Source organism: Postia placenta, assembly GCF_002117355.1.
Source record: "Postia placenta MAD-698-R-SB12 unplaced genomic scaffold POSPLAscaffold_1, whole genome shotgun sequence".
Lineage (NCBI taxonomy): Eukaryota > Fungi > Basidiomycota > Agaricomycetes > Polyporales > Adustoporiaceae > Rhodonia > Rhodonia placenta.
Genome location: NW_020169832.1, coordinates 1,197,568 through 1,221,901, shown reverse-complemented (window position 1 = coordinate 1,221,901; position 24,334 = coordinate 1,197,568). Strand labels below are relative to the sequence as shown.

Here is a 24,334-nt window from a genome sequence, read left to right as displayed (position 1 = left end):
GAGAAGGCTGGAAGTGGGAGACCACAGCAGGGACGATCGCGATGCCGACAAGCCCGGCGCGTCGATTTGGCGCCCATTTACCATTGTCGCGTGACTCGTCCGTGACCGCGCTTCCAGACGCCCATTCGTCCCCGCCGCGTTGCTTCCGCGAACATTTGTATGATCTAGGCTGTACCAACATATTGCTCTATGCAACGCAAGTCCACAATATCCTCGCAATTCTGTATCGGATTCAGCTCTTGCATCCGAAATATGTGCCTCCTTCTATGGCTGGTCTGTCCGTGGAAAAGGACATCAAGCTTATCGCGACTTCTGCCATCGAATCCTTCTGTCGCCATTTCGAATACCTGTCACACACATGCAGCAGTCTGAGTCGCGCAAGGATCAGCAGCGCATGGATCGAGCACTACACATGTGCAGTTCTTGCTTTCATTTCAAGGACGCACGCCCGATAATGTCCCGTGCGGATTGGGTCCTCGGATATGCACTCGGTGCAAATATTCCTTTCCAGTAGGAGCGCGTTTCCCGCGGATCGATGGACATCGATCGTATGCCATGGGACATCCGGAGTGGCCTCGTTTCCAGATGCTGGGCGGACATTGCAAATTGTATATAAATACTCACAGCTAAAGGGTCTGATCTCGGCACTACCACTACGTTCATAGCAGAAATAGAGGCCACTTGGAATGTTGGAGGTAACACTAAGTATCCTTCAAAGTGCCTTTCCTGGCATCGGAAATGTCTTTCTAGGACGAAGATAGTTCAGTCTGCCCCCAGGGGCGTATTCGGTCCCCCTCTATTCCCTGGCGACTGACTCTGGACTCCTCAACTGATGTGATTGAGGAAATTACATAGCCTAATACTACACAATTTGGGCACCACATCGTGTGAATGGCATCGCTGTTGCTACGCCACAACGCGAGCTCTGGCACACATATTGTCATATCTGCAAACCTCCTTCACTTGATCGCTTGCTATAAATTGACGATGATATCGAGATGTTGGCCACACCAATCCCGCAATACGTGGATGCGCGACATCTGTGTAGAATGGAAGACAAAACACAGTATATCTTCGCACTCTTGGGCCTCTTGGCTTCGCTCTACTTCATATATTGGAAAGCTGACCCGGTCAGTTCTGATACAAATATCGTCCGCACTGCATGCTCACTTTGTGGTTCAGCTGTACAATATCCCAGCAATCGGCCCGTCAGCACCTATCTTGTCATACCTAGGCGCTTATAGGTACTACTATCATGGCCGGCAGGTCCTCCGAGAGGGCTACCGCAAGGTAAGGCACGAGATATCATTGCACTCGACGGTGAGAGCTCATGTTTTTGGGTCTTGGACTCTCGCAGTACAAGGTCTTTCGAGTCCCCATGCTCGACCGGTGGGTGGTCGTTGTAAGCGGTGCCGACATGAACGAGGAGCTCCGCAAATTGCCTGACACACATGTCTCCCTTGCCCAAGCTGTGAATGAGGTAACTCCCACGCCTCGGGTCGTCATGTTTTTGTTCTACTACGGGCCTTCGCTGACTATGTGTTTACGCAATGTCATAGTTTATTCACTCTAAGTACACCGTTGCGCGTGATATTACTGACCATCCCATACATACGGCGGTGATTCGTGGGCCTCTCACCCGCAACTTGAACTTGCTGTTCCCCGACGTCGTGGACGAAATGAAGACCGCCTTCCCAGAGGTTATGCCATTACCCACCCATGATGGCGGTAAGTGTCACGGCGGACGAATGCATTCCTTGCGGGTGGGATGTTCATTGTGTGTTCGCCAGAATGGGTAGCCATTTCAGTTCGTAACACCATGGCGTGCATCGTTTCCCGGGCTAGCAACCGTGTTTTTGTCGGCCTTCCACTATGTAAGGTCGCTACCTGTGCTGCTGCACCGTACTCACATGTCATTTCAAGGCCGTGACCCAAAGTTCTTGGACACTCTCGTCGAATATGCACTCTCCGTTTCGAAAGCGAGAGACATTCTGAATGTCATGCCAGGCCGGGTGAGAGGGTGAGTACTTCGCCATATATGCGTCTCTTAGATCTATCTCTCCCCGCAAATTTACATTATCTGTAGGATTGTAGGGAACGTCCTGCCTTGGGTAAAGCGCGCAACCCGGCATGCCTCGGTATGTATTCAGCCAATGGTTCAAGAACGTCTCCAGAGATTGCAGAACACCGATGACGATCATGGAGACAAGCCGGTGCGCTCAGCTTCGTGCTCTTGAATTGTCTTCGTGATCCATTTGTTCGTGTGTCGCTCATAGCACGACTACCTTACATGGCTTATCGAGGAGACACAGAAGGTGAAGCTGAGCCCCGACTTCGTAGTCCAGGGAATCTTGGCGTCGAATTTCTCTGCCGTTCACACGGCGAGCAATGTGAGTAGGCCTTCGAATGTGACTACCAATGAAGGATTTCTTATGCTGGGTGTTCCGATCAGAGCATCACACACGCGCTATTTAACCTCGCTGCGCATACCCAATACATGCAGCCACTTCGCGAAGAGGTCGAGGATATAATCAAGGAACATGGCTGGACGTATAATGCCATCAAAGAGATGTGGAAGTTAGACAGCTTCATGAGAGAATCGCAGCGCCTGTGTGGTGTCACCGGCGGTACGTGCACCCGTCATTTACTCCACTGGCAACCACCCATCTGACATTCTTTTTCCCCATCGCCCCTCACAGTCTCCCTGATGCGCAAGGTTCTGCTGGATATCACTTTGTCCGATGGCACATATATACCGAAAGGAACTCTCGTTGTCGCTGCGTCCTCCGCGACTCACACCGACAAGACGTACTACGAGAATGCTGAGGCGTTCGTACCATTCAGATTTTACGATATGTGCACCGAGAATGGTACGCTTGGCACACAGTTTGTCAATACTTCCAAAGACTACCTTGCCTTCGGTCACGGGAAGCATGCCTGGTGAGTAGTCGTTGTCCTGCTCGCTTACTTTTCCCTTATCAGTCTCCTCAACAGCCCTGGCCGTTTCTTTGTCGCTCACGAGCTCAAAGCAATGATGGCGTATATCATTCTTCACTATGATGTGAAACTCGAGGACGGTGCTTTGTGGGTCTGGCACGACATCCCTCCGCCAAGTGCGAAGATACTCTTCCGCAAACGCCAATCGGAGGTGGAGTAGGCCATACTTTCTACTTGGCCCAGTGTTCGTGGTATTCACCTTCACGTTGTACATGTGTCGAGGCCTCACGATCGAGTTTGTTCCGAATTTGTTTGTCGATGGCGTCAGACAGCAATCGCGAGATAAGAGAGAATCAACTGTTTTGAGAGTCTGAGATCCCATTACCCATTGCGAGTCTACAAGTCCATCCTGAGCCGCCTTGGAGCGCTTGTAGGTTTCACGACATGCAAGTCGAGAAGAGTACATTCGGCAGACAGTATGTCAAAATTTATCACCTTGGGTCACGGGAAGCTTGCCTGGTGAGCGGTCATTGTCTGTTCAATTGCTGTCTCCCTGATCGGTCCCTCCGACAGTCCTGGCCGCTTCTTTGCTGTCAACAAGCTCAAAGAAATGATGGCATACATTATTCTGCACTAAGATGTGAAGCTCGAGGAGCCGCCCGTCACACTTTTTGACGCATATAATCTACTGAGGGATCTTCTCGGAGGACGTGCTTTTTTACAATGCATTTTCAACGTGATTTTTCCTCATTGACGCGCCATCTTGTTGGCATCAAGCCAGAGCTCTTCCGGTGTGGCAATGGCGCATATCGGTAGGTCGTGTATACTGTTATGCAGCTGGGCCTGACGATGCGTGTATAGCCTGTCCTTAGACGTTTGGTGACTCGCTGCTTGGCCTGATCCCCTCGCTCATTGTCTCAGTCAGCCTCGGGAAGGGCGAGATCAGTGCTCTCCTCGTCATATCGCAAGTTGTGGTGTCGATCGTTCTGCCTTTGATCGTGTTCCCCCTCATCTACATCACGTCCTCGAAGCGCTACATGAGCATAAAGGAGCCGGTTATGCGTGTCGACTCGAAGCAGCGGGAGCAGAGCGCCCCAGAGCAACCTCACTCTTCCGCAGAAGGCGACCCTTCTGATACTGCGGATGCACCAGTTGCATCTGCGGTAGGAAAAAACAGTGCGACCAATGTAGACATAGAGGTGGTCGAACAGATGGTAAACTTCTCGAACGGTAAGATCATGACAGTGTTAGGGTGGATCATGTGGATCGTGATCGTCCTGGCAAACGCACATGCGATCGTAACACTCGCAATGGGCGGGACCAGAGCGCAGGATCTTGTCATACTCATATGTACAACCTACACACCCCAGATACACCCATGGACGGACACTAGCATCTGCATGATCTTGATTCCATATAATTGCTGATGACTCGCTCAATATATTGGATATCCCTGTGATAGGATGACAGAAAACAAAACAGTGCATGCGACGATATTGGATGTGAATATGCAAGACAGGACATATGCAGTTTTGACGAAATAAATTACATATGGGTTGTGTTGTGGGTTTCATGTGAGCTTCTCCAAGGGTGAGATGATCATTCCTGGCTTTTTGACGATCTTCGGCAACGTCGCGCGCTGGAATCCGACACGAGTGTTCCACTCCGTCCCAATGGGAGTGTCGAGACTGCGCTCGTATTGCGCCTTGCTCGTGTACGGGAACGGCAGATCCTTAACGAGATACTTGGCCGCCTTTTTGTCGCGCTTTTCCGAAATAATGACATGCGCTTTCTTGTAGTCTGCTCGTGTAGTGGGGTCAACGCCGGCGACCTTCTTGACGAGGAATGGTTTAGGAGGCGCTTTCCTGGCGCCCTTGCCGCCCCATGAGCCCTACAACGAATGAGTGTCAGAGAGGTTGTCGGGATAAGCTGATTTGCACATACCCATCCAGGTAGGGTGGTGTCGACCTCTTTCGGAGCGTCTTCCTGTATCTCACGGCGTTTTTGCTCAGCGAAATCCTATTGGGCTTGCATCAGATTAGTCCTCCCCGTGATAGCCACAAGAGGGGTACCTGAACAACGTTGTCCCCTGCGAAAGCGAGAGCGACTAAGTCTCGTTGCTCGAAAGCCTTCACACCGTTCGCCTTCTGTTTGCCTTTGCGGTCAAGCTGTCGTTCCTGCTCTTCTACCTCGCTGTTTTCTGAGTCGCTGTCCTCTCCCGCATGGCCCCCTGAACGGACTTTTGACTTGCTGACAGCGGCTTGAGTCTGTTTCTTGCTTGGCTTCTTGGAAGGGCCAGGTGCAGCGTTGATATTGGTACTCGTACTTGCTGCAATAGCGGTGCTGCTGCTAGCGGCACCCAGAGTCATCACGTTGGTCATCTCGATATCCACTGTCGCGTCCTGATTGGCCTTTTCTTTCTCCTCTTCCCGCTTTCTGTCGCGCTTGCGCAGTTTGTTCTTGGACTTCTCCGCGCTCCCGCTGTCTTTGCTAACCGCAACCTCGTGTCGTTTCTGCATTGGACGACTGAGATTTTCAGTACGCGCTAGCCATGGGTTCACTTTCACTTCTTCTGCGTGAGGCGGCGGGTCTGCGCGTTCGATGATGGGAGAGGTAGGGATTGATTCGGGCTGAGCGACACCACCAAGCAGATCGGTCGACTTGAGGGTGACGCTGGATGTATCCGATGCGACTGATGCAAGAGGACGGGAAGACTCAGGCTAATATACATCGTCAGCATAAAGATGGCACTGTAGAAGAAGAAATACTCACGATTGCACCGGGACGATATATAACACGCCCACCAACGCGTTCGACTGCAGTTCCGTACGGCCGCTCTTCCTCGTCTACATCTGCAGAGCCTTCCCGGTCTTCATCCGGGATAGAACCACCCATCTCCTTAACGAAGTCGTCCATCATCTCATTGACCCTTCGCTGGTCCCGCGCCATAGCGTCCTTCATGAACTTCATCTCGAATATGCTCTTCCCCTTCTTTTCGCTCGCCTCCAGTTGCGCACCAGCGTCTTCGTCCAGACCTGCAAGCTCCTCAAACGCACTCGCCTTGATGCGCTGCGCCGCCACCTCCCCGTCCTCATCCTCGTCACTTTCGTCATCATCGCTGCTCTCCTCATCGCTGCCTTTCCCGCTGATCTTCTTCCTCAGCCTTTCCCCGCGATCTAGCATCTCATTGATCTCCTTCCGCTGGTCCTCGTCCAGCTCCCCTCGTGCCTTCATCGACTTCGCCCACTTGCCTGTGTTCTTGTGCCGCAGCGTCGCCCGCTCTCGTGCGCGCTCGACCTCCCGCTTCATCTGCACCTCCTCGTCGTCCTCGTCTTCTGCGTCTCCGCCCTCGCCCAGCTTGGCGACTAGGCGCGCCTTCTCTTTCTTCTTGAGCCGACGGTACGTCTTGCTCTTGATCTTTGCAACACGCTTCGCCTTAGCGTCGGCGCGGAACATCAATTCGCGCATCTTCGCAAGCTCAGCACGCCGTGCAGCAACCTCTTCGACGGAGAGATGATTGAGTTTGAGCGACTCAGTCTGTGCAATGTCTTCGTCACGCATCTTGGCGGACTTGAGTAGCTTGTCAACGGCGCTCTCGAGCTCGGTCGTAGGCTGCACATATTTATTGTTATTAGATGTTCTGGTACCATAAACGTTATTGCCTTACCTTGAACTTTGCTGCAAGTTCCAGGTTTGATGTCTTTCCCGTAGGTTGCGCTTGCAGCGGGAAACTGAGATGTTCAGCCTGTGGGAGGTTGTGAGAGGGGTCTCGTTGCCTAAACACGCAAATATCGAACACACCTCCTTGATCCGCTGCATGGTCGCTTTCCATTTGTCAACTTCTTCTTTTGTCTGCTCATAGGCCGCTTCACGGTCCAATCGCTCCGCCGTCCTTTGTGGCAGAGGTGCAGCGAGTGTCTTGGCAGAACCTGATTGCGACGTGAGAACCTTCGCCGACTTCTTGAGCGAGAGCAGATTTGACGACTGGGCCGTCAATGGTGCGAGTAGGTCATCAATGTTGAGCTTTCTCCCGCCTAGATGATCATAGTTAACAGACATACACCACGACAAGGTAGGCAGGATGAACACACCAATATGAGCTGCAAACTCGTTTTCCTCCCCCGCCTCCGTCCTCTCCTTCAGAAGCCGTCGTTTTCTCACTCGCGCAGCATCTCCGCCGCCCTCCTTCTCACCTTCCTCGCCATTAGATGCCTTGCGTTTCTGCCCTGCACCTAGGCTTGTCACGAACTGCCCCAGGTTTTGTAGCGCAAGCTCATCCTGCTCTTGCTCTTCTTCAGAGGCTGATATCTGCCCCTCGGGCCCCTGCTCCTCATTCTCTTCCTCGTCGTCCTCATCCTCATCACCTTCTGAACTGGACCCAAATCGTTCTGCTTCGTCGTCGTCGTCCATGTCCACGTCCCCGTCTCTACCCATCGCTTGACTCGCCATCTTGTCCTGTTTCTGCTTGCTTCCTGCTTCCCGCTCGATGTCACCCATGTCTTCCTCACTGTCAAGGTGCGCTCTGCCGTCGAGGACATCCAGGACGTCAAGGAAGTCGCCAGGCTCACCCTCCTCCTCTTCCTCTTCCTCCTCGTCATCCGAAGCCGCGCCCTCGGAGTTCCCGTCGCTTTGTTCATCACTATGTCCATCCGCCTCGTTGTCGTCGTCTTCGTTCAGATCGACCTCCGCGAAGCGCACACTTCTTGCGCTGGTAGCACCTGATGAGTTCTGTGATGGCTTGTTTTTCGACGCCGTCTGCTTCTGTTTGTTGGTGTGAACGGATGATAACACTGAGACCCTAATGACCAACGCACCTTGTGCGAGAAGCTGAACCCAGCGTATCTCTCCTCGTCGCTCTCGTCAAAGGCAGCATCACTATCAATGTCCTCGTCCTCATCCTCATCGATCTGCTCGTTCTCTTCACCCTCTCCTATCAACCTGGGCTGATTCTGTCGACGTACATCCCCACCGTCCTCGTCTTCGCTCTCGCTGCCACGAGCTCCCGCGCCAAGTAGTTCATCTCGCTCATACTGGAGCTTCACCTTGGATCGCCGGACCTTCTCTTGCTGGAATTCGTAGACATCCGTAACAGAAGTACTTGACGATTCCTTTGTCTTACGCGACTGGCGTTTCGCGTACCCGAGTGCATTCGCCGCCTTGTGTGATGGCTTTTTGGCGAATTTAGCCGGCTTCTGTGAGCGCGCCATGGCAGAGCAGAATCAAGTTAAGGGAGCCCAGGAGACAAAGATGTAAGCAAGGAATAATCTAGGAGGAATACCGACCCGGGTCCTGTATGCGGAAGGATCTGTCCTCATTTTTCGCCGACATAGATTCACTGAACCACGTGGGTTCGATCATTCGATCACTTTCCCCGAGCAAACAAGTGCCGGCGCTAGTCTCAAAACGAACTGCGGGTGTTCCGTGTTTAAGGCGCAGCATTGGGCCATAGTTGCGGAGGAGATGCATGTCATAAGCTGCATATCGAGTGTGGTACATGTAGAATAGCCTCCCCCAAGGCTGTCCTCGCTACCGTCGCATACAACAAAGAAATGAGCCCGAACGGAGAAGCGAAAACCACTACTTCAGCTTCTTCTTACTGGAAAGCACGAGCAGCTTGTCAGTGTCCAGATGCAAGAAGACTTCGGTTGAATCACTCACGGGCGGAGCTGCGAAGAGTGACCGCATCCCCGCTTCCGGCAGTTGGTTGCACGGGGCGGGAGACGAGCGTAGCACTTGCGGCAGATCTGCTTGTCGCAGTTGTACTTTGCCGCGAGCACCTTCAGAGAGGGCTCGATGATACCACCACGGAGACTGCATTTCCAGACGGTTAGACTATCCAACTTCGCACCAGAATCTGCGAACGTACCGGAGGACCAAGTGAAGTGTCGACTCCTTCTGGATGTTGTAGTCGCTGAGGGTGCGGCCATCCTCGAGCTGCTTACCAGCGAAGATCAATCGCTGCTGGTCCGGGGGGATGCTACACGTGCAAGATCAGCCTGACGTTGCTTAGCGCGAATTGGGCATAACTCACCCCTCCTTGTCTTGAATTTTGGCCTTGACATTGTCGATGGTGTCGGAAGACTCCACCTCAAGGGTGATGGTCTTCCCCGTAAGGGTCTTGACGAAGATCTGCATCTTCGAGTTGCTGCTTGCCTGAGCTGTTGGAGAGGATGTAGTCACTGACGAAGGGCGGGGGGAGCCTGGGAAATGACTGTACAGTCCCGAATAGCGTGGCTGACTTGAGGGCAGGTCGAAACACGAGCACGTGATCTTTGAGACGCCTCAAATTCCGACACGTCGTCGATTCTCGGCCACCTCTCTCTTTCGCTGTCTTTTCTGGGTGCTGGCTGTTCGCTTTTCTCGTGTCTGTGTCGTCTGAGTGGCACAGAGTATTATCCAGTCTTTATGCTGGAAATGATCTCGTCTGACTGATTCCGGAGTGGCTTCTACAATGCCGACATATCAACGCGATTGCATTGAACTCACTATTTGGCTACCATTATATCAGTCTCGCTGAGCCGCCTAGTCGACGGGTTTGGTGTTTATAGCTCCTGAAAGCTTAATGCTCGATGCAGGTGAGACTCATGATTCATGCTCATATGTAGTCTTTGCACTTTCCTTGATGAGAAATCTTCGTAACTCAGCTCACTTCGAACTCCTTTTTGGTGTTTTGAGAAGAATGCGAAACATTTACTGATATTACTCGTATGCAAAGTCAAGTACAGTGCTGACTCCATTTCTTAGCCCCTTGAACTTGATACCTCAACTGTCGTCAGGCTTCGGCTGCCATGTTTTGCTTGATATGAGAAATCCAATTGACAGGGGTGAGTATCCTTAGCCTTTCACTCCTACTTGATGAAAATCTTCTGCAAAACATTCACGAGTGCTTCGGCATGATGGGTGCGATTCCTTTTGGAACCATTCAAGTCTCTGATACGCCTCTATTTCCGTTTGATTCCAAACTCATCACAATTCTTTGCCAGGGGTGACTCACACTAAAGATGTGTATGTTTGATGTTTGAAGCATGAGGCCTTCCATGAGTGGGTGTGTTGTTGGAGGCGATTCCGGAGTCTGCTCTACACGGTGTATAATAGGACCCTTTTAGAATGATATTTTCACAATCAAGAAATGCTATTGTGCGTGCTGTTCACTTCGACGAGCTCAGAGATTTGAGTGATAAGAGCGGCGAGATAGTTTGTTGCCGGCCGGCATACGTTGTGCCCGTATGCAAACCAGCGGGTCAATACGTACTAGCACTGTTCTGTTCGCGGCCGATGATCCAAAGGCCACGCTGATGGTGCGTTCCGAGAAATTTGTGGCCTTGCAGCCAGCTGCGCTGTTCGACGTCTTCGCCGTGCCCGCTCCCCGCTCAGCGCAACCGTCCCAGCTTTCCGCCGAGTCGGGAAGTTTCGCAGAACGTACTGCTGGATAGGAAGAGCTGCGGGGGTCACCGTGGACCAGGCTCGGCGAATAACCTACTAATTGTGCTCTTACCGCATCAGGGAAATGTCTGATTTCACGTTGGTCGATCCTCGGGATTGGAATTATGATCTCCAATCGGTACGCCAACGGCCATGTTGGACACGATGGCATAGAGATTGACCGATGGAAACAATGATGCAGGTGTACTCTGCCTACATTGATCACTTCCAGCTTCATGGTATCCAGTGGTGCGTGGATATGTGTTTGAGATGTGCCGCATGTCAGGTCATAAGTTCACCAATATATCATGTGTGGCAGGCTCGATAGGTCGTGGAAGCTCTTCTTCGAGACGTTCGACCATTTTCTCAGGTTTGAATGGTCCGTCATAACCGTCACAGACTCGACAACGGGGAGAGCGCATGTTGTCACTCAGCTGTCTTCTCTGCGAGCATTTATTAAAATGATAAAGACCAGGCAGGTCCCTCGCTGACCTAAAGCGCCATCACCGGCTGACCATTCGCGCACAGGTTCGGGGAAACATTCCCTGTACTAGATGGGTTCACACATGTCATACCGTTCGAGATCGGGCAGCGGCACGTCCGTAAAGTTTCAGATGCAAACACATACAGGAAAGTACACGCCACTCTTCCTGCAGCCTACTTGGCTGCGCTGAAGATGCGTGTATGGAACGGCGAGCCGGATGCCATCAGGCGACTCTGGACGGGCCGAACGAAGTCCTTTCTCGCCATTGATTTTGAATGGTCCGAGCGAAACGAGTCGTCTTGTCTGGAGTGGGGATATGCTGCAGTGCGGTGTGGTCACCTGGATGGGTGAGCCGCATGTTGATCGTGAAGTTTCTTCCCGCTTCACAGCGTGATCACGTTTGCATCTCAGAGGTAGGAACCGGGCCTGGCCTCCTGACCCAGCATCAAACTATAGGTAATGCTAGGACCTTTGCAATTAGATTTTTGCTGAGTAGCGCGCCCCTAGACGTGGCCACTACATTGTCTCCGAGTACGTGGACAAAGTACAGAACAAGCGCTGCCCAAACTTTCCTTGGGACGTGCGTTGAATATAGCGTCTACCTAATTGAATAGTTCGCTGACACTCCACACAGTATGCGGTACGGATACCCGCGTCTTGTTGAATGGTAAAACCTCGGATATTGATATCGGATTTAACTCAGTGGGGTGAGAGTCAAGTCATTTCGAAAGCAAAGCTTCCACAAATCATACAGGCTGTGATTAGGTGCGCTTCTATAGCTCACTTCCTCGCTTGTGTGGTGCCGGACATGAGGCTTCGTTGAATAGTAGCTTGGCAAGTCCCGAATCCGAAACGACCATCAATGACCTCGTACTCGTCGGACATGGACTGTCTGGTGACCTCGCTCGATTCAAGGAAATGAAAATTAGTATGCCATTCAATTGATCACCATCAGCATTTTACGTTTCACGCTTATTACTCTATTTTCAAGAATTGCCCTCCAACGTCCTTCTGATTGACACTGCATCGTTCGAGAGGCAACTCTTCGTCTCCGGACAGCGCGGCGCCATGCAGGATCCGTCCGGAAAGCCTCGATCGAATGGCTCCACCCTCTCCCTCGCCAACATGCTTCGGTCCCTCGGCATCGACGTGAGATGCACGATGCACAACTCGGGAAACGACGCCTTCCTGTGCCTGCTCGCATTCCAACTCTTGTTCGAGCGGCAGAAGACCAAGGTCCCCGCTCCGAGGGTGCCCAAGTCCAGGCCAGGCTTGCCCATGGGATATTCGGGCTATGCGAATCTGAGCATAGCCAGTCGGCGCCCTTCCGCTGTCCCCCCTATTGCCCTTACCCCCTCACCGCCCGCTGGGTTCTCGAGCAATGCACAGTCCTCGGGCTCCGGATCGTCTGGGCTCTCGGCAAGAACCCCCCACGAGTACTTCAACGAAGACTTCTCGTCTGGCGGACGGTCGCCCAGTCGATCACCAGCCCGCGTTTCTGGGCGTTCGCCTGGTCTCACCAGCAGCCAAAGCATGCCGCGTCTAAGCGCGATGCACTCACACGAAATCAACGGCGAAACCAGACTCGAGACCCAGTCCGGTGGACATGTGGGCGGGGTTTCGCGGAATATGCATTTGTGCGACTGCTGACATTGCGTGATAGACTCCATCACAGGTCGTTCGGATGACGAGCTTGTGGATATCTCAAGACAACTAATAGAGCAGCATGAGGAACACTAAAGCGGGATTTCCATTCTGTCTTGGGCATATCTTGGACTCCCACCACACGATCTCGGTAGAGTACATAAATAATCGTCCATACAAGCTCTCTAGACCACGGTATAATTTTCGACGTGCACAGCGGCGTCTTCAGAGTAAACGACTTCTTCTCCGTTGTCCACCCGCGTGATAGATGCGAGATGAACACCCGCCACATTACCTTCACTGATGAAATATACTTTCACAGGGAAGAAGGCCCCCGGGTCGTCTCCACCCACCGAGAATTCCAGTGAACCCGATCGATCCTCAGCGTTGACCAAGGGAATTGACCAATCGAGCGAGTGGCTGGAGGGGTTCAGCGCCCAATCCCCAGTGTGGGAGGACACAGTCGGGTAAGAGCCGTCCCTAGTGCGACATAGCCATCAATGAGTACCGCCCATGCACCACTGCATGACGCGTAGGGCACTTACGGTAGGGGAATCGATATGACCACATCGTGTAGAGTGAGACCCTCGTTCTCCAGCTCATATTCGATATTCACTTCACACGTTCCATCATTGGAAGGGGTCGGCCAGCAGTTGACTGGAGACCGCACTCCATAAGCGACTATCGGCTAGACTTTCATCAACACCGACTTACTGGAAAGAGGGACGTAGGTCTCGTCCTTGCCCGAGTATCTCCACTTCAGGACAGCCAATGCCTGGCCAACTGGGAAGCTGCGAGAAGGGTCCTTCAACGCAACAACACGATCACGGTTTGCAGCGAATTTGGCCACGTTGGGGTGCTGTTTGAACTGCAGCTCGGGCCCGAATGCCGTTGAGGGTGGTGCGAGAGTCAGCTTGAGGCGGGCAAGGGCCGGGTCGCTAATGTGCAGGTTCATGTCGCCCTTGAGCTCCATGTTATTGAGACCGCCGTCCCGAACTATCTCGGCGTTGATTGTTTCGCGAATCACAACGTGTACACTGGATGCCGTGTAAGAATAGCACTCTCGAATTATATGAATATACAAACCTCTCAGCATTGACGGGAGGCAAACTTCCCCTGTCATTTTTAGGAGCCGACGCTACCACTGGCAGCTCAGGCGTATGTGATGCGGCTGGCGTGCCAGGCGTTGACATATCCTCCGAGAGTAGCGCTTCGCTGCCCAGGGCATCTAGTAGCTCTGACTGCCGCGTCTTCTTGCTGCCCAACTTCATGCCGCTGCCCTTGAACGCGGGACCACGCAGTGATGATGGCGCAGGAGACGCGGTGCGCACCGGCGAGGGCGCTGCGTCGAAGCGCTGCGGGACGGGGGCGTAGCCTGTCACACCGCCGCCAAGATAGCTGCCGCCTGATGGTCCGCCTGACGCAGTGCGCCGCTGCTGTTCACGGCGCTGCATCTCGAGCTGCTTCGCGCGCCGCTTGAGCTCCTCCTTTGCCTCCGCTTCCTTGTTCTGTCCACCGTCGCCAGTTCAGCCGGAATTACAGAAGACGACCCGAGCAGTATGAGCCTCACCCTGGCGATGATATCCTGGATCTTCTCTTCGTGACTTTCCATCTCCAGCACGCTGCGCACCTGCATAAGATTGACGGCCTCGCGGTAGCCGAGGCTGACGATCTCATCGAACGCGCCCAGCAGCTCGAACGCGTTCTTCTGTATCTCGCGTTGCTCTGCGCTCCTGCACATGTCTGAGACGACGCGCGCGAAAAGGTGGAGGGTCTCGATGTCCTGCAGGATGTTCGATGCCTTGTTCGTGATGAGAAGAATATAGAGCTCTTCAAGCGGCTGGTAGACATAGCGGACGTCCGTAGTTTCGACTGAGGTGTGCTGTGTGCCGGTGGGTATCAACTTGGGGAATGAAGCCAGGAGCGACTCGATGCGCGCCCTTGACATGTCGCGGAACTGTCGCGAGATGACCGCTGTTCCCGTCCTCAGTCAACTCGGAAACATAGGCAAGATTACGCGTGCATTACCTTTCCCGCCCTTCGTGCATATTGATGCTGCGAGAACAACCTGGTTTTGTGCCCTCGACTTCAGAACCGCTTATTGAATAGCGAAAGGTCTTGCGTACCATGATGATCGTTCCCCCACGTACGCTACCGCTGATGCTCCTTGACGACTAGATTGTGCAATCAAAGAACACGCTGCGCTACTTAAGTGCGTGGTCACCGGCTTGAAGACTGAAGAAATAGCGGGGGGCGGGTTCCGATCGAAGTGAAGACGGGCAAGCTGTACGTACGAATACGCAGACGTGTCCTGGCGCCCATGACACAAATATGTAAGCGCCCAGTACTGTATACTGCCATGGGCGTGTCAGCATACACACGATTATCGCAAAATATGTACATTCGCGAAGCGAAAAGCACACAAGAGATCAAACGTGAGACTACGTTATTGCCAAGGCTGCTGGAATACAAGTCGCATTACAGGAAACAGGGCCTGTCTAACAATACTCAGTCGCTTAGGGACGAGTGTCGCGCCAGCAAATCCGCCAATAGCCCATGCATCCACTGTCAGAACAATTCATCAGCACCAAGGACATAAATAACACCTCGCGGGACACGCACCGCACATCTGCCCCAGCACGAGCACAAAAAACGACTTCCACAACCATCCTACAACACCACCCACTCGTCTGCCCGTTACTCTTACCCAAGCAACCTCTGCGAGGATTCCAACGGCTTGCATAACGAAGAACAATATAACGCGGTGATCATGAATATTGAGCGCCAGCGCGTGGAACACACCAGACGCTAGGAACGCGCCGAAGACCATCCCAGCGCGCCCGCCCAACCAATACCCCGGATAACCACCGTAAATAAGGAACATATGTCGGAGAAGCTGGTGCCAGCTCTCCCCCCAGAGCTCCCGTAGCGATGTGGCACGCCAAGGACCGCCGAATAGTGGTGGCCAGTTAGGAGGAGAGTGCCCCAACAGACCGACTGCAATGAGCGTAGCAAGGTCATAACACGCCTCGAGGCCACAGACGACCATGGTTCCTCCGGCGATGTGGATGGTTGTAGACAGGGTGTAGCGGGGATAGGTTGGGAGTTCGGGCTTGAATATAGAGCCTCCCTTTACTGAGCCTACTCCTGGCACAAGTTTGAGTAACGAATCGCTGAGATCAGTGATGAAGACGTTCTTGAAGAAAGACAAGGCGGTTGCTTGGAGGAAGGTCCGACGCTCCATTGAGCGGGAGTCTGGGGGCGCATGTACACCCTTACCAAAGTCCCAACCGAACCCTCGAACGACAAAAGTCACTTCCAAGGCATCGGCGAGCCATGTAGGAAGCAGTGATTGCTTTCCGCCGCGAGGCTGGTGTTCTGTTTCGCTAATGTCTAGCAATCGCTTCTCGCCAATCTTGAACCGACCTCCTGGCGTCAAACCGAAGTTCAGGGACTTTGAGATGATGTAATAGGCCATCATGCCTTAACGTAACAGTGAGCAATGATGCGCTATAAATATAGCAAGAAGGAACGCACATCTGAGCCAATCCAGCATCACGCATGACGGATCGTCCACTCTAAAGTGGTATGTAGAATATATCGTGCTTGTGATCAACGTTGGCAGCAGCAGCAAACGGATGGGATACGTGTGAGCCCTGCGCACGAGGTATGCCATGAACAGGAATGGAATGAAGTAGACGAAGGCACGGTGGAAGTTGTTCCATCTCAGGGGTTCACGCTGCTGGGGAGGCGGTATGAGCGTTCGTATCGCAAGCCTCGTTCCAACAGAGAGTCTGCACCCAGGAAGGTCGTCAGCAATGGCATGAGGTCAATTTACAGCGTAGTGCCATATACACACTCCTCGTAAAGTGTAGCTCGCCTCGGCATGATGCTTTGTTTTTGTGTGCTCAAAATCGCTTTTCCCACTTCAGTGCCTGCCAGTTAATCCGATGTCTGTGCACAGTCGACTGCCAGTGCTACCCACATTGACTCTTCTCAGCCCGCTCCACTTGCCGTTTGAAGGATTAAGTATAGCGATTACGTTTTCAGAATTTTTATGCTTTTCGTAATGGTGTTTCTCGCATGACGGAGGTGGAGGGACAGGCTCGAAGATGAACTAGCTGCAGATTGGACATCGCGCTGCGCTGTGCCGGTCGATGACGACTATGGCGGCCCGATCAAGGAAATGTACCTGCCATTTTGGGACTGGTGGCTGCACCACCAAGAAGCTCGATGGGTCCCAACTCTCGATAACTCCAACACACAGAAGGGTCAAGGTGCACAATAAAGTGCAAGAAAACAAGACACTCAATAACTAAGTCTGACGTTTTCTGAACATAACCTTCGCTCCTGGAGCGGGAAGAACTGTCGTCGCGAACCACACGTTCGCAGGACGCTTGCCTTCGTCTTCAAACTTTACGTCATAGTTGAGAACAATGGATGCCAGCATGATCTTGAGCTCGTTCGCGGCGAAGAAACGTCCAGGACTAGGGATTATTTCATGTGGGCGAGTAAGAACACGTCGTCATCTCAGAGAAGATTCTTGGATCTCACCAAGCGTGCTTGCCGTGGCCAAAGCCAATGTATTCCGCCGAGGTGCTGACATAGTGGTGTTTATTTTTTTCGGACTCTGACGCGCGCATGTCCGAAAAGCGGAATGGCTTGAATACGGTCGCGTCGCTGTAGTTCTCTTCATCATGGTGCGTGGATGTGGCTGCGGCCGCGACAAAGGTGCCTGCTGGAATGAATGTTCCATCCGAGAAAGTGACGTCCTTCAATGCTAAACGCATAACGGAGACTGTGAATGTCGTCATCGTCAGTAAGGTCAACAAAAAGAACACACAAGAACATCCTCACTTCCGCTAATCCCGTTCACCCTGTGCGATTCCTTCAGGAAGCTGTCCAACTTCCACATACTCCCCATTGATACCTTTGTCCAGCCATCTGTCCGAATTACTTCCTCGATTTCCTCACGGAGAGATTGGATATACTCCGGATTCGCAGCAAGATGATACAAGGCGTGCGTGAAGGTCTGGGGGCATTCGCATGTATCAGGGGTTGTGCTTATAACGCTGCATACACCTTTCAGAACGCACCAGAGAGGATGTGTGTATGGCGGTGAAATTAGAAGCCATGATGCCCTGTACCATGAGATCTGTGGAGTCCTCTCTTCCGACACGCCGAGCTTCCTCTATAATCCACATCAATAAATCGTTCTGTGAAGGACGTTAAGGGAATGTGTTAAGTAATGTTACATAACTCAAAATGTCATACTGACAGGTTTATCCTCCCAATCTCTGCCGTACTCCTTGAGCAATCGCCGCCGTTCCGTGATTATAGGAAGTAAGAATGGAGCCGCACGACGTAGAGCTCTTCGAGACCAAGGCAGTAAAGGACCTACGATGCTATTTGTAACAGTCATTGTTCCGGTAATGAACTATAGAGCTTACGAATTTACTCACTGTTTGAGGAAATCTGGCAGGACGCTCATGATCATGGCTCCTTTCATGACCTCCGCGGAGTATGTTGTGGCGATCCTCAGATACTCTGCATTCTGACCTGTTATCAAATCGCGTTCACTATGTGCGTGCCCCTTGCGGATCGAGTTACTTTTACGTACAGAGGGGAAAGCCGACAAACACACGACTGCTTGCTCGTGTTATTATCTGGGTCACAGTCGAGTATCCGTCGACTTCGATCCAGTCTGTGATGTTGATGTGAGCATTCATTGTTCTCACAAATGTCGTAAGACAAATCACCATCCCCCTTTGCTGGTATCAATTCTTGCATGGCAGCCTCCACCTCCTTCACAACCTCATGGAAGAGAGGTGCCAGGTTTCGGGTGAGTTGTTCTTTTATGACAGTGATGTGTATCGGATGTATTAGCACGTCAGGCGCGATGGTGTACTTCGTTTGAACGAGCTGGTGCCACGACAGACAGACGGTCAAGGTGAACATGCGTGAAGGTTCGTGTAGACTCGCACCTCGTCGGCAGCATCCATAAATGACATTTGATCATCCGGAATGCTTCGGAGCTCTTCATTCATTTTGGCCCCGCTCACGACGACCGCCCACCTATCTATCATCGCAACCTTGAAGACATTGTACTGTTGGAACAGCAAGTGTGAGATGATAATATGTGAGATGATAATACCAACACCGCATCGCGAGTATTACCTTGTCATAGCCCTCTTGAAGCACGCCTGATGCATCTTTGAAAAACCTAATTGCGCCCAGATATGACAACAGAGGCGCAGAGGGTCCAATTGTCGGTATTGCGCGCAACTTTCTCAATCATCATAAGCGAGGTCCAATGATGTTCAATGCAGAAATCGCACGTACTGGGTCGGACTGCCACTTATAGAATAGCAGGGCGGCTACAACTCCTGCAAATGCGTAGTAGACCGGCACCAAGTCGGTCATGGTGCAGGAGGCGACGATGGTTAGATACACGATGATGACACATGGGAAATTCGAAGGGCGCGAACCGCAAGCATTATGGCAGTGCCGAGACTTGTCCGAGGCCTGCCGTAAATGTTATTTATGCAGAGCGCCCGGATGGGGCCAATTTCTACTGCAGTACTGATATGTCTACAGGGTTGAGTGAGGTTCAGCAGTCCTAACATCGGTAGACTTCCTCTTGGAGATTGTGCTTTACGGCGTTCGTGGGGCAGAAACTACTATTGCCGCACCGGCTCCTAACCTAACGCCGAGCCCCTGCAGTGATCTCGCGCCATCACATACGTGTAGTTTCGCAACGTAGCTTATCGACACGCTCTCCTTTGCCTTGTAGAGCCCGTGACGCACCTTGGAGAGACCGGCCTTCGCTCCCCCACCTCAGCCTGTTTGTAATGTACATTGGGATTGCTGTGTGTATTCGAGTTCTTGCTCGTTGCAGTGCAGTGCAGTGTTCCCTCGCCATCGAATATGCATGTTCATAGGAGGCGCAATAGTAGGAACAGGAGCAGGTGTTACAGGTTCATTCCCGGCTTATGTCCCAATCAGGGACACCGGTATCCCAAAGTGATATCGCAGCTTCCACGGCGATCGCGATTCGCGGGCGCCTGAAACAGACAGGCAGGTGGTACTCGTTAAGTCCCAAGTTTGTTGAAAGACAGTCGATACCTACGGTAGTAGATCACATGACCGCGTATGGTACTCGCACCGTTCGTTCTGTATTTGGTTCCTTACGTGTTTGCTGGCTACAAGCTAGGTCAAACACCGTGTACTTCCAACAAAGTTCATATATACTCGCATCCTACGGGGTAGAGGGTCTATGCACCTCATGCGATGGCAGTATAATGCCACACCGTTTCAAGGTGAAGGACCTGTGTTTCAGAAAACCTGCCAGTGGCGGCCAACAACTTACCTTGCGCTAGGACGCAGGGAACAGGTTACAGTATTTCATGGGCTGTAATGTTCATGAAGAGGAACCTCAGAGTTAATTCATGATAGAATACACTGTCCGCTATATTTCTGTATCTCAGGCCTTCAAAAGAGTCGGGCGTCATGATGTCTCCTATGTACAGAGGAACATGAGTAATATGTCTTCAAGGTCAGTCTTGTAATCTTGACTGTCCGCCTCTACCGCTAATCCGGCCCGAATGATATACCAGTCTCGCAAGAAGCTGCCCTGATACTCACAGACTCCGACGATTGTAGCAACCGGAGTCATTAGTGCATGACGGATATGCTACCGGGGCCGATGACCACTATCACCGTGAGGTAAAAATGACAGGCTTCGCGCCCCATCCCTTGAACTGGAGGCCAATGACAAGCAGGATGATATATGGATGGTGGATAAGTTGAGAGGACCTTTGTTCTCTTGTCAGGGACTGTTCGTCAAACGCACAGTCGACGACAGACACCGGCTTCTAGTGTGCGGCTGCGGCACTCCTTTCCGCCTGGAGGTACGGTGGTTCGCCCTTGTTCATTAAATTGTCTCTACTTATGGTCTAGCGTAGAAGCCTCAGCTCGGATCAAGTACCGGATAATAGAGTTCAAATCCACATACTCATGACTCTTGTATTGGGTACACCGACTGCCTGTCGTGGCAAGTCAGGATATAAGAGTACCACCGGCACAAGTTCGTCAGGAAATTTGCCTCATCCGAGGGCAGACACGACGTTGAGCGTGGCGGTCAGCTCCCACTTATCGAGAAGAGATCCCCTGCTGTCAGATTGAGTTGTGTAGGGAAAGTCAACCCTGGCGCAGTGACGTTGCTGAGGTTCCGTGAGAGAAAGGTGTCCCAATATCCTCATATACCTAAGCCCCGTTTCTCCGAATGCCTCAAGAACGCTAGCGAAAGAGATGCCGCAGCCGTTTTGATGACAGTCGGATGATAGTCCTCCCAATCCTGACAAGCCCTTGTCCAAGATAAGGCTAGCAATGAATGCAGTTGGGCTATTGCCTTCCGTAGGGTATCGGCCTCGGGCGTGAACGTCGTACTTGACTATATTCGCTACGCGCGGATGTTCATGGAAAAAATGGCCTGCTTCTGCGGGCCGCTACAATCGCTATCAGTCAGTAAAATATAGTCTGAAACACTCATCATATTTGGTTACTTGGGGACGACGACCACCGTGGTGTCTTATGATGATCGCGGATAACTTCGACAACTGAACGTGCCAACAGATTCCCTAGGGCGCCATAGTCTACGACAGCCCAAATCTGTTTTCATGCCGTTCCAGATAGTGCTGCGAACAATTAGACTTATTCGGGCCAGGACAGGGTCTGACAGCAAGTCACCCCGGGCCATCGTACACGTCGACATGGTCAATCAGTCCGTTGAACAGCAGTAACCATACTGCCACGAATATTATATGGGTGGATCACTCACGATCAGTCTAACTTCAAAATTTGCATACACGGTAAGAAACACACGTCGCTCATAGTATACTTCTTGCTACATAATCCCGCAGCGCGCCTCACAGTCTGCCGAACTTGTCCAGTGCCGGTCGGCCAAAGGTGGGCTATCATAACTAGGTCTCAGCGCTCATGTCCACACTCAACCTTCGCACAGCGAACGCACCAGGTCAGCGGGCTTGTTGTCTAGAATCGCCTCAATCTTCGCCAGCACCTCGGGCGTGAGCTTCGGCAAGACCTCGATCGCCTTTAGGTTCTCCACGACCTGCTCCGGCTTGGACGCGCCGAGAATCACGGTACTCGTGTTCGGGTTGACCGCAACCCACGCGAGCGCCAACTGCGCTGTTGTGCAGCCCAGCTCTGCAAGTATAACATCAGCACAGGCCCACTGGTTTGTAACAAGGGATGGGTTGCACCCTTCTCGGCGAGCTCTGTCAGGGCTCGGACCTTCTCGAGCTTCTTCATGCCCTCTTCCTCGTTCAACGACTGAATGGTGTTCTTGAAGAAGTCTTTGTGGTTGTCATAACGGGATCCTTCTGGGATGCCGTTGTTGTACTAGCAGTGTCACGGCCGAAGTTAGTCGTGTTTCGGAGCAGAGACACAATTACTATCACCTTCCCGGTCAACAGCCCGCTGGCCAGGGCCGACCAGACGGTCGTACCGATCTGGTATTTCTTGTAGATAGGTCTAGACGTCCGGAGGGTGTCAGCGTTACGCACTTCAAGGGGCTCTGTCTGTCACTTACGCGTACTCGCTCTCGGGGCGCTCACGGTGGAACATGCTACGGGAACTCAGCATGTACCCGAATACCATCGAAGCAAAGGTGCGTACTGGTGCTGGCATTGTTCGGCAATAGGAGGGATCAAGCCGAGCTTGTCAGCCACATCTAAAACCCGGAAATTAAGAGACATGCGTTCATGCGTGACAGATGCAAGAACATACGGTAGGCTTCTTCGATCTCACGAGCGGACCATTCTGATGTCGCCCAGTAGAAAGCCTGCCGTGCGATCCGTCAAGAACTCCGTAAATAGGTAAAGGAGACCAAATTTACCCAGCCCTTCTCAATCACGAAATTGAAAGCACGGACAGTTTCTTCCATCGGGACTGAGACGTGGAACCGTTACCGAGTCGCATACAACCAAAGTCGGCGCGTTTGTTACTCACCACTGATGTCTGGGCGGTGCGCAAAAAGTACATCAACATAATCAAGACCGAGCCGTTCGAGTGACGCCTTGGTCCCCTCGATGATGCTGCATCGAGAGTTCGTCACTGCTCGAAGTGAGGAGACGTGACTCTTACTGCTTCCTCGACAATCCTGTGCCGTTCGGGTTTTGACGATGTCCCCAATACAATTTGGTGGTGATAATCAGGTCTGTTCGTCTGAAGCCCAACTCTTTGATGACTCGACCCCTAAATGCATACAAAACATGACGGTGTTAGTCGAACGCGAAGGTGTTTCGGATTCTCGCGCAGGCCAAGGTGAAACACGCACATCTCCTTCTCAGAATTGCCATCCGCATATACTTCCGCCGTGTCAAACCTGATGAACAGCTCGCAAAAGCATCAGAAAACGGTATCTTTCCATGTGCAACGTGCATGGACATTTACATGTTGATACCATGGTCGAAGGCAGTCTTGATGATTTCCTGTATCCGGTACAATCGATGACCAATACGCAGGCGTCAGGAGGCTTCTCTGACGCTGATATCAAATACAAAATGAAGTCTTGCACTTACCTTGACAGGGTCACCAATGACGGTCCCACCGAGTGTCAACCCTGCAGCAATGCGTCACATTCAATGCTGAACAGGACCAATAATGCCCAAAACCGAAGTTGAGATAGTGGCTCACATCCGCCGAGGGAAAACACAGGCACACGAAGACCACTTGGGCCCAGCCTTCTGAAGGGCATGCCCTTCGGGTCGAACTCAATTTTCACTTCGGACATGGGTTGCGTTGCTCAGAGGTCTTCGAGGAGAAGTCGTTGGGCGTCGAGACTACAAGGGCGGAATACGGTATCTGATCCGACTTTATATACCTCACGGTCGACGGACTCCCGGCAAGGGGAAATAATCGCCATAAGGTAATCATAATCGCGGGCGGGACTGGTTACATCGGTATGTGTGTGGGTCAGTATCGGTCAGCGAGGTACATCTATTCTCACCGCGAGGGCAGTAAAGAACTCCAATTGGAGTCATCGATAACATGGTACACTGATAACGCTGTCCAGTCGATGCTCCTTTAATTCTTGTACAGGCTATTACACAGATGCCATACAAGTGTAGTGTGGACCTGTAAATGATGCATCACGTCAGGCTTGAGGTATACCATGTGCCGAAAATAAGTACGGGGATTAGTCGCAGAAATTGACCACGAGCGTAGGCGAAGTGGCTCATGGGAATAGGGAAGATTGTTCAAGATAAGAGCAAGTTACTATATCGTGTAGAGACTTCAGAGTTGCGTCGAAAGTTATTACGCGTGGGAGGTTTCCTCTTTATTGCCGTTATCACTCAACCTGTCAGTCGGGCCAAACACACATAAATTTCGCGCCTCGCGTCGCTCTGAGCACCTCGAACAGAGAACACGGATATCTCTTGAAATACTCATCGTATAACCTTGATTCTTGCTGCGTTCGACTCTGCTCGTCGCCCCGGAGGGCCTGATACCAATAATATTGCAATCTATCCATGCGTGACTGTTGTCAGCTCCGCCACTCCCTTCTGGACGCAGGATTGTTTTCGCCCGCGAATGCAAGCATCTGTTCGTGTCGGAATGACTGCGTTGGGTCAAAGTGGATACTAGGGAGGGCCTGGTATGGGTTGAGTGTGTCCCCCAGTAAGACTATCTTCACTATATGCTATTGTCGCCATACTGCTAGCACTCCTCCATGCCATCAGTACAGATTGCTCGGGATCTATTTTCCAGTATCCCCAACCCATGTAATATATCATATAAAGCCATGAGAGCTATCTTATGGTGTGA

General features: G+C 52.0%; 7 protein-coding genes across 7 annotated transcripts; 1 reads left to right on the top strand and 6 right to left on the bottom strand.

The window, feature by feature from the left end:
- Positions 1 to 998: 998 nt before the first annotated feature.
- Positions 999 to 3,157, top strand: POSPLADRAFT_1130463 (hypothetical protein; the record flags this gene model as incomplete). The annotated part of the gene is made up of 11 exons (XM_024483958.1): positions 999 to 1,130; positions 1,183 to 1,290; positions 1,358 to 1,480; positions 1,560 to 1,728; positions 1,791 to 1,874; positions 1,924 to 2,020; positions 2,087 to 2,213; positions 2,277 to 2,390; positions 2,453 to 2,627; positions 2,700 to 2,940; positions 2,995 to 3,157. The coding sequence occupies 11 exons, from the start codon at positions 999 to 1,001 to the stop codon at positions 3,155 to 3,157; spliced, it is 1,533 nt and encodes a 510-aa protein (XP_024343993.1).
- A 1,185-nt stretch (positions 3,158 to 4,342) lies between these two features.
- POSPLADRAFT_1063972 (hypothetical protein) lies at positions 4,343 to 8,144 on the bottom strand (the record flags this gene model as incomplete). Its single annotated transcript, XM_024481748.1, has 9 exons — positions 4,343 to 4,828; positions 4,882 to 4,956; positions 5,010 to 5,657; positions 5,710 to 6,549; positions 6,605 to 6,682; positions 6,778 to 6,971; positions 7,029 to 7,645; positions 7,676 to 7,698; positions 7,752 to 8,144. The coding sequence occupies 9 exons, from the start codon at positions 8,142 to 8,144 to the stop codon at positions 4,508 to 4,510; spliced, it is 3,189 nt and encodes a 1,062-aa protein (XP_024343992.1). The 3' UTR covers positions 4,343 to 4,507.
- Positions 8,145 to 8,769: 625 nt separating this feature from the next.
- Positions 8,770 to 9,072, bottom strand: POSPLADRAFT_1127544 (hypothetical protein; the record flags this gene model as incomplete). The annotated part of the gene is made up of 2 exons (XM_024483639.1): positions 8,770 to 8,914; positions 8,969 to 9,072. 2 exons carry the CDS (start codon positions 9,070 to 9,072, stop codon positions 8,770 to 8,772), a joined length of 249 nt encoding a protein of 82 aa, XP_024343991.1.
- A 3,600-nt stretch (positions 9,073 to 12,672) lies between these two features.
- Positions 12,673 to 14,573, bottom strand: POSPLADRAFT_1129189 (hypothetical protein; the record flags this gene model as incomplete). Its single annotated transcript, XM_024483818.1, has 6 exons — positions 12,673 to 12,967; positions 13,033 to 13,144; positions 13,202 to 13,524; positions 13,574 to 13,995; positions 14,058 to 14,461; positions 14,516 to 14,573. Coding segments are annotated over 6 exons (1,614 nt in total), but the record flags the coding sequence as incomplete, so codon positions are not given.
- Positions 14,574 to 14,933: 360 nt separating this feature from the next.
- POSPLADRAFT_1042455 (hypothetical protein) lies at positions 14,934 to 16,375 on the bottom strand (the record flags this gene model as incomplete). Its single annotated transcript, XM_024478112.1, has 4 exons — positions 14,934 to 15,052; positions 15,110 to 15,970; positions 16,025 to 16,281; positions 16,347 to 16,375. 4 exons carry the CDS (start codon positions 16,373 to 16,375, stop codon positions 14,934 to 14,936), a joined length of 1,266 nt encoding a protein of 421 aa, XP_024343989.1.
- A 427-nt stretch (positions 16,376 to 16,802) lies between these two features.
- On the bottom strand, positions 16,803 to 18,910 carry POSPLADRAFT_1042454 (hypothetical protein; the record flags this gene model as incomplete). Its single annotated transcript, XM_024478111.1, has 11 exons — positions 16,803 to 16,974; positions 17,042 to 17,285; positions 17,345 to 17,519; positions 17,584 to 17,703; positions 17,766 to 17,892; positions 17,950 to 18,046; positions 18,108 to 18,191; positions 18,247 to 18,409; positions 18,472 to 18,594; positions 18,665 to 18,772; positions 18,830 to 18,910. The coding sequence occupies 11 exons, from the start codon at positions 18,908 to 18,910 to the stop codon at positions 16,803 to 16,805; spliced, it is 1,494 nt and encodes a 497-aa protein (XP_024343988.1).
- Positions 18,911 to 21,107: 2,197 nt separating this feature from the next.
- On the bottom strand, positions 21,108 to 23,300 carry POSPLADRAFT_1072224 (hypothetical protein; the record flags this gene model as incomplete). Its single annotated transcript, XM_024482500.1, has 15 exons — positions 21,108 to 21,307; positions 21,371 to 21,459; positions 21,519 to 21,712; positions 21,769 to 21,907; positions 21,967 to 22,039; positions 22,098 to 22,133; positions 22,184 to 22,238; positions 22,295 to 22,349; positions 22,404 to 22,456; positions 22,517 to 22,602; positions 22,652 to 22,762; positions 22,845 to 22,892; positions 22,961 to 22,998; positions 23,089 to 23,129; positions 23,204 to 23,300. The coding sequence occupies 14 exons, from the start codon at positions 23,298 to 23,300 to the stop codon at positions 21,415 to 21,417; spliced, it is 1,071 nt and encodes a 356-aa protein (XP_024343987.1). The 3' UTR covers positions 21,108 to 21,307; positions 21,371 to 21,414.
- Positions 23,301 to 24,334: the final 1,034 nt, after the last annotated feature.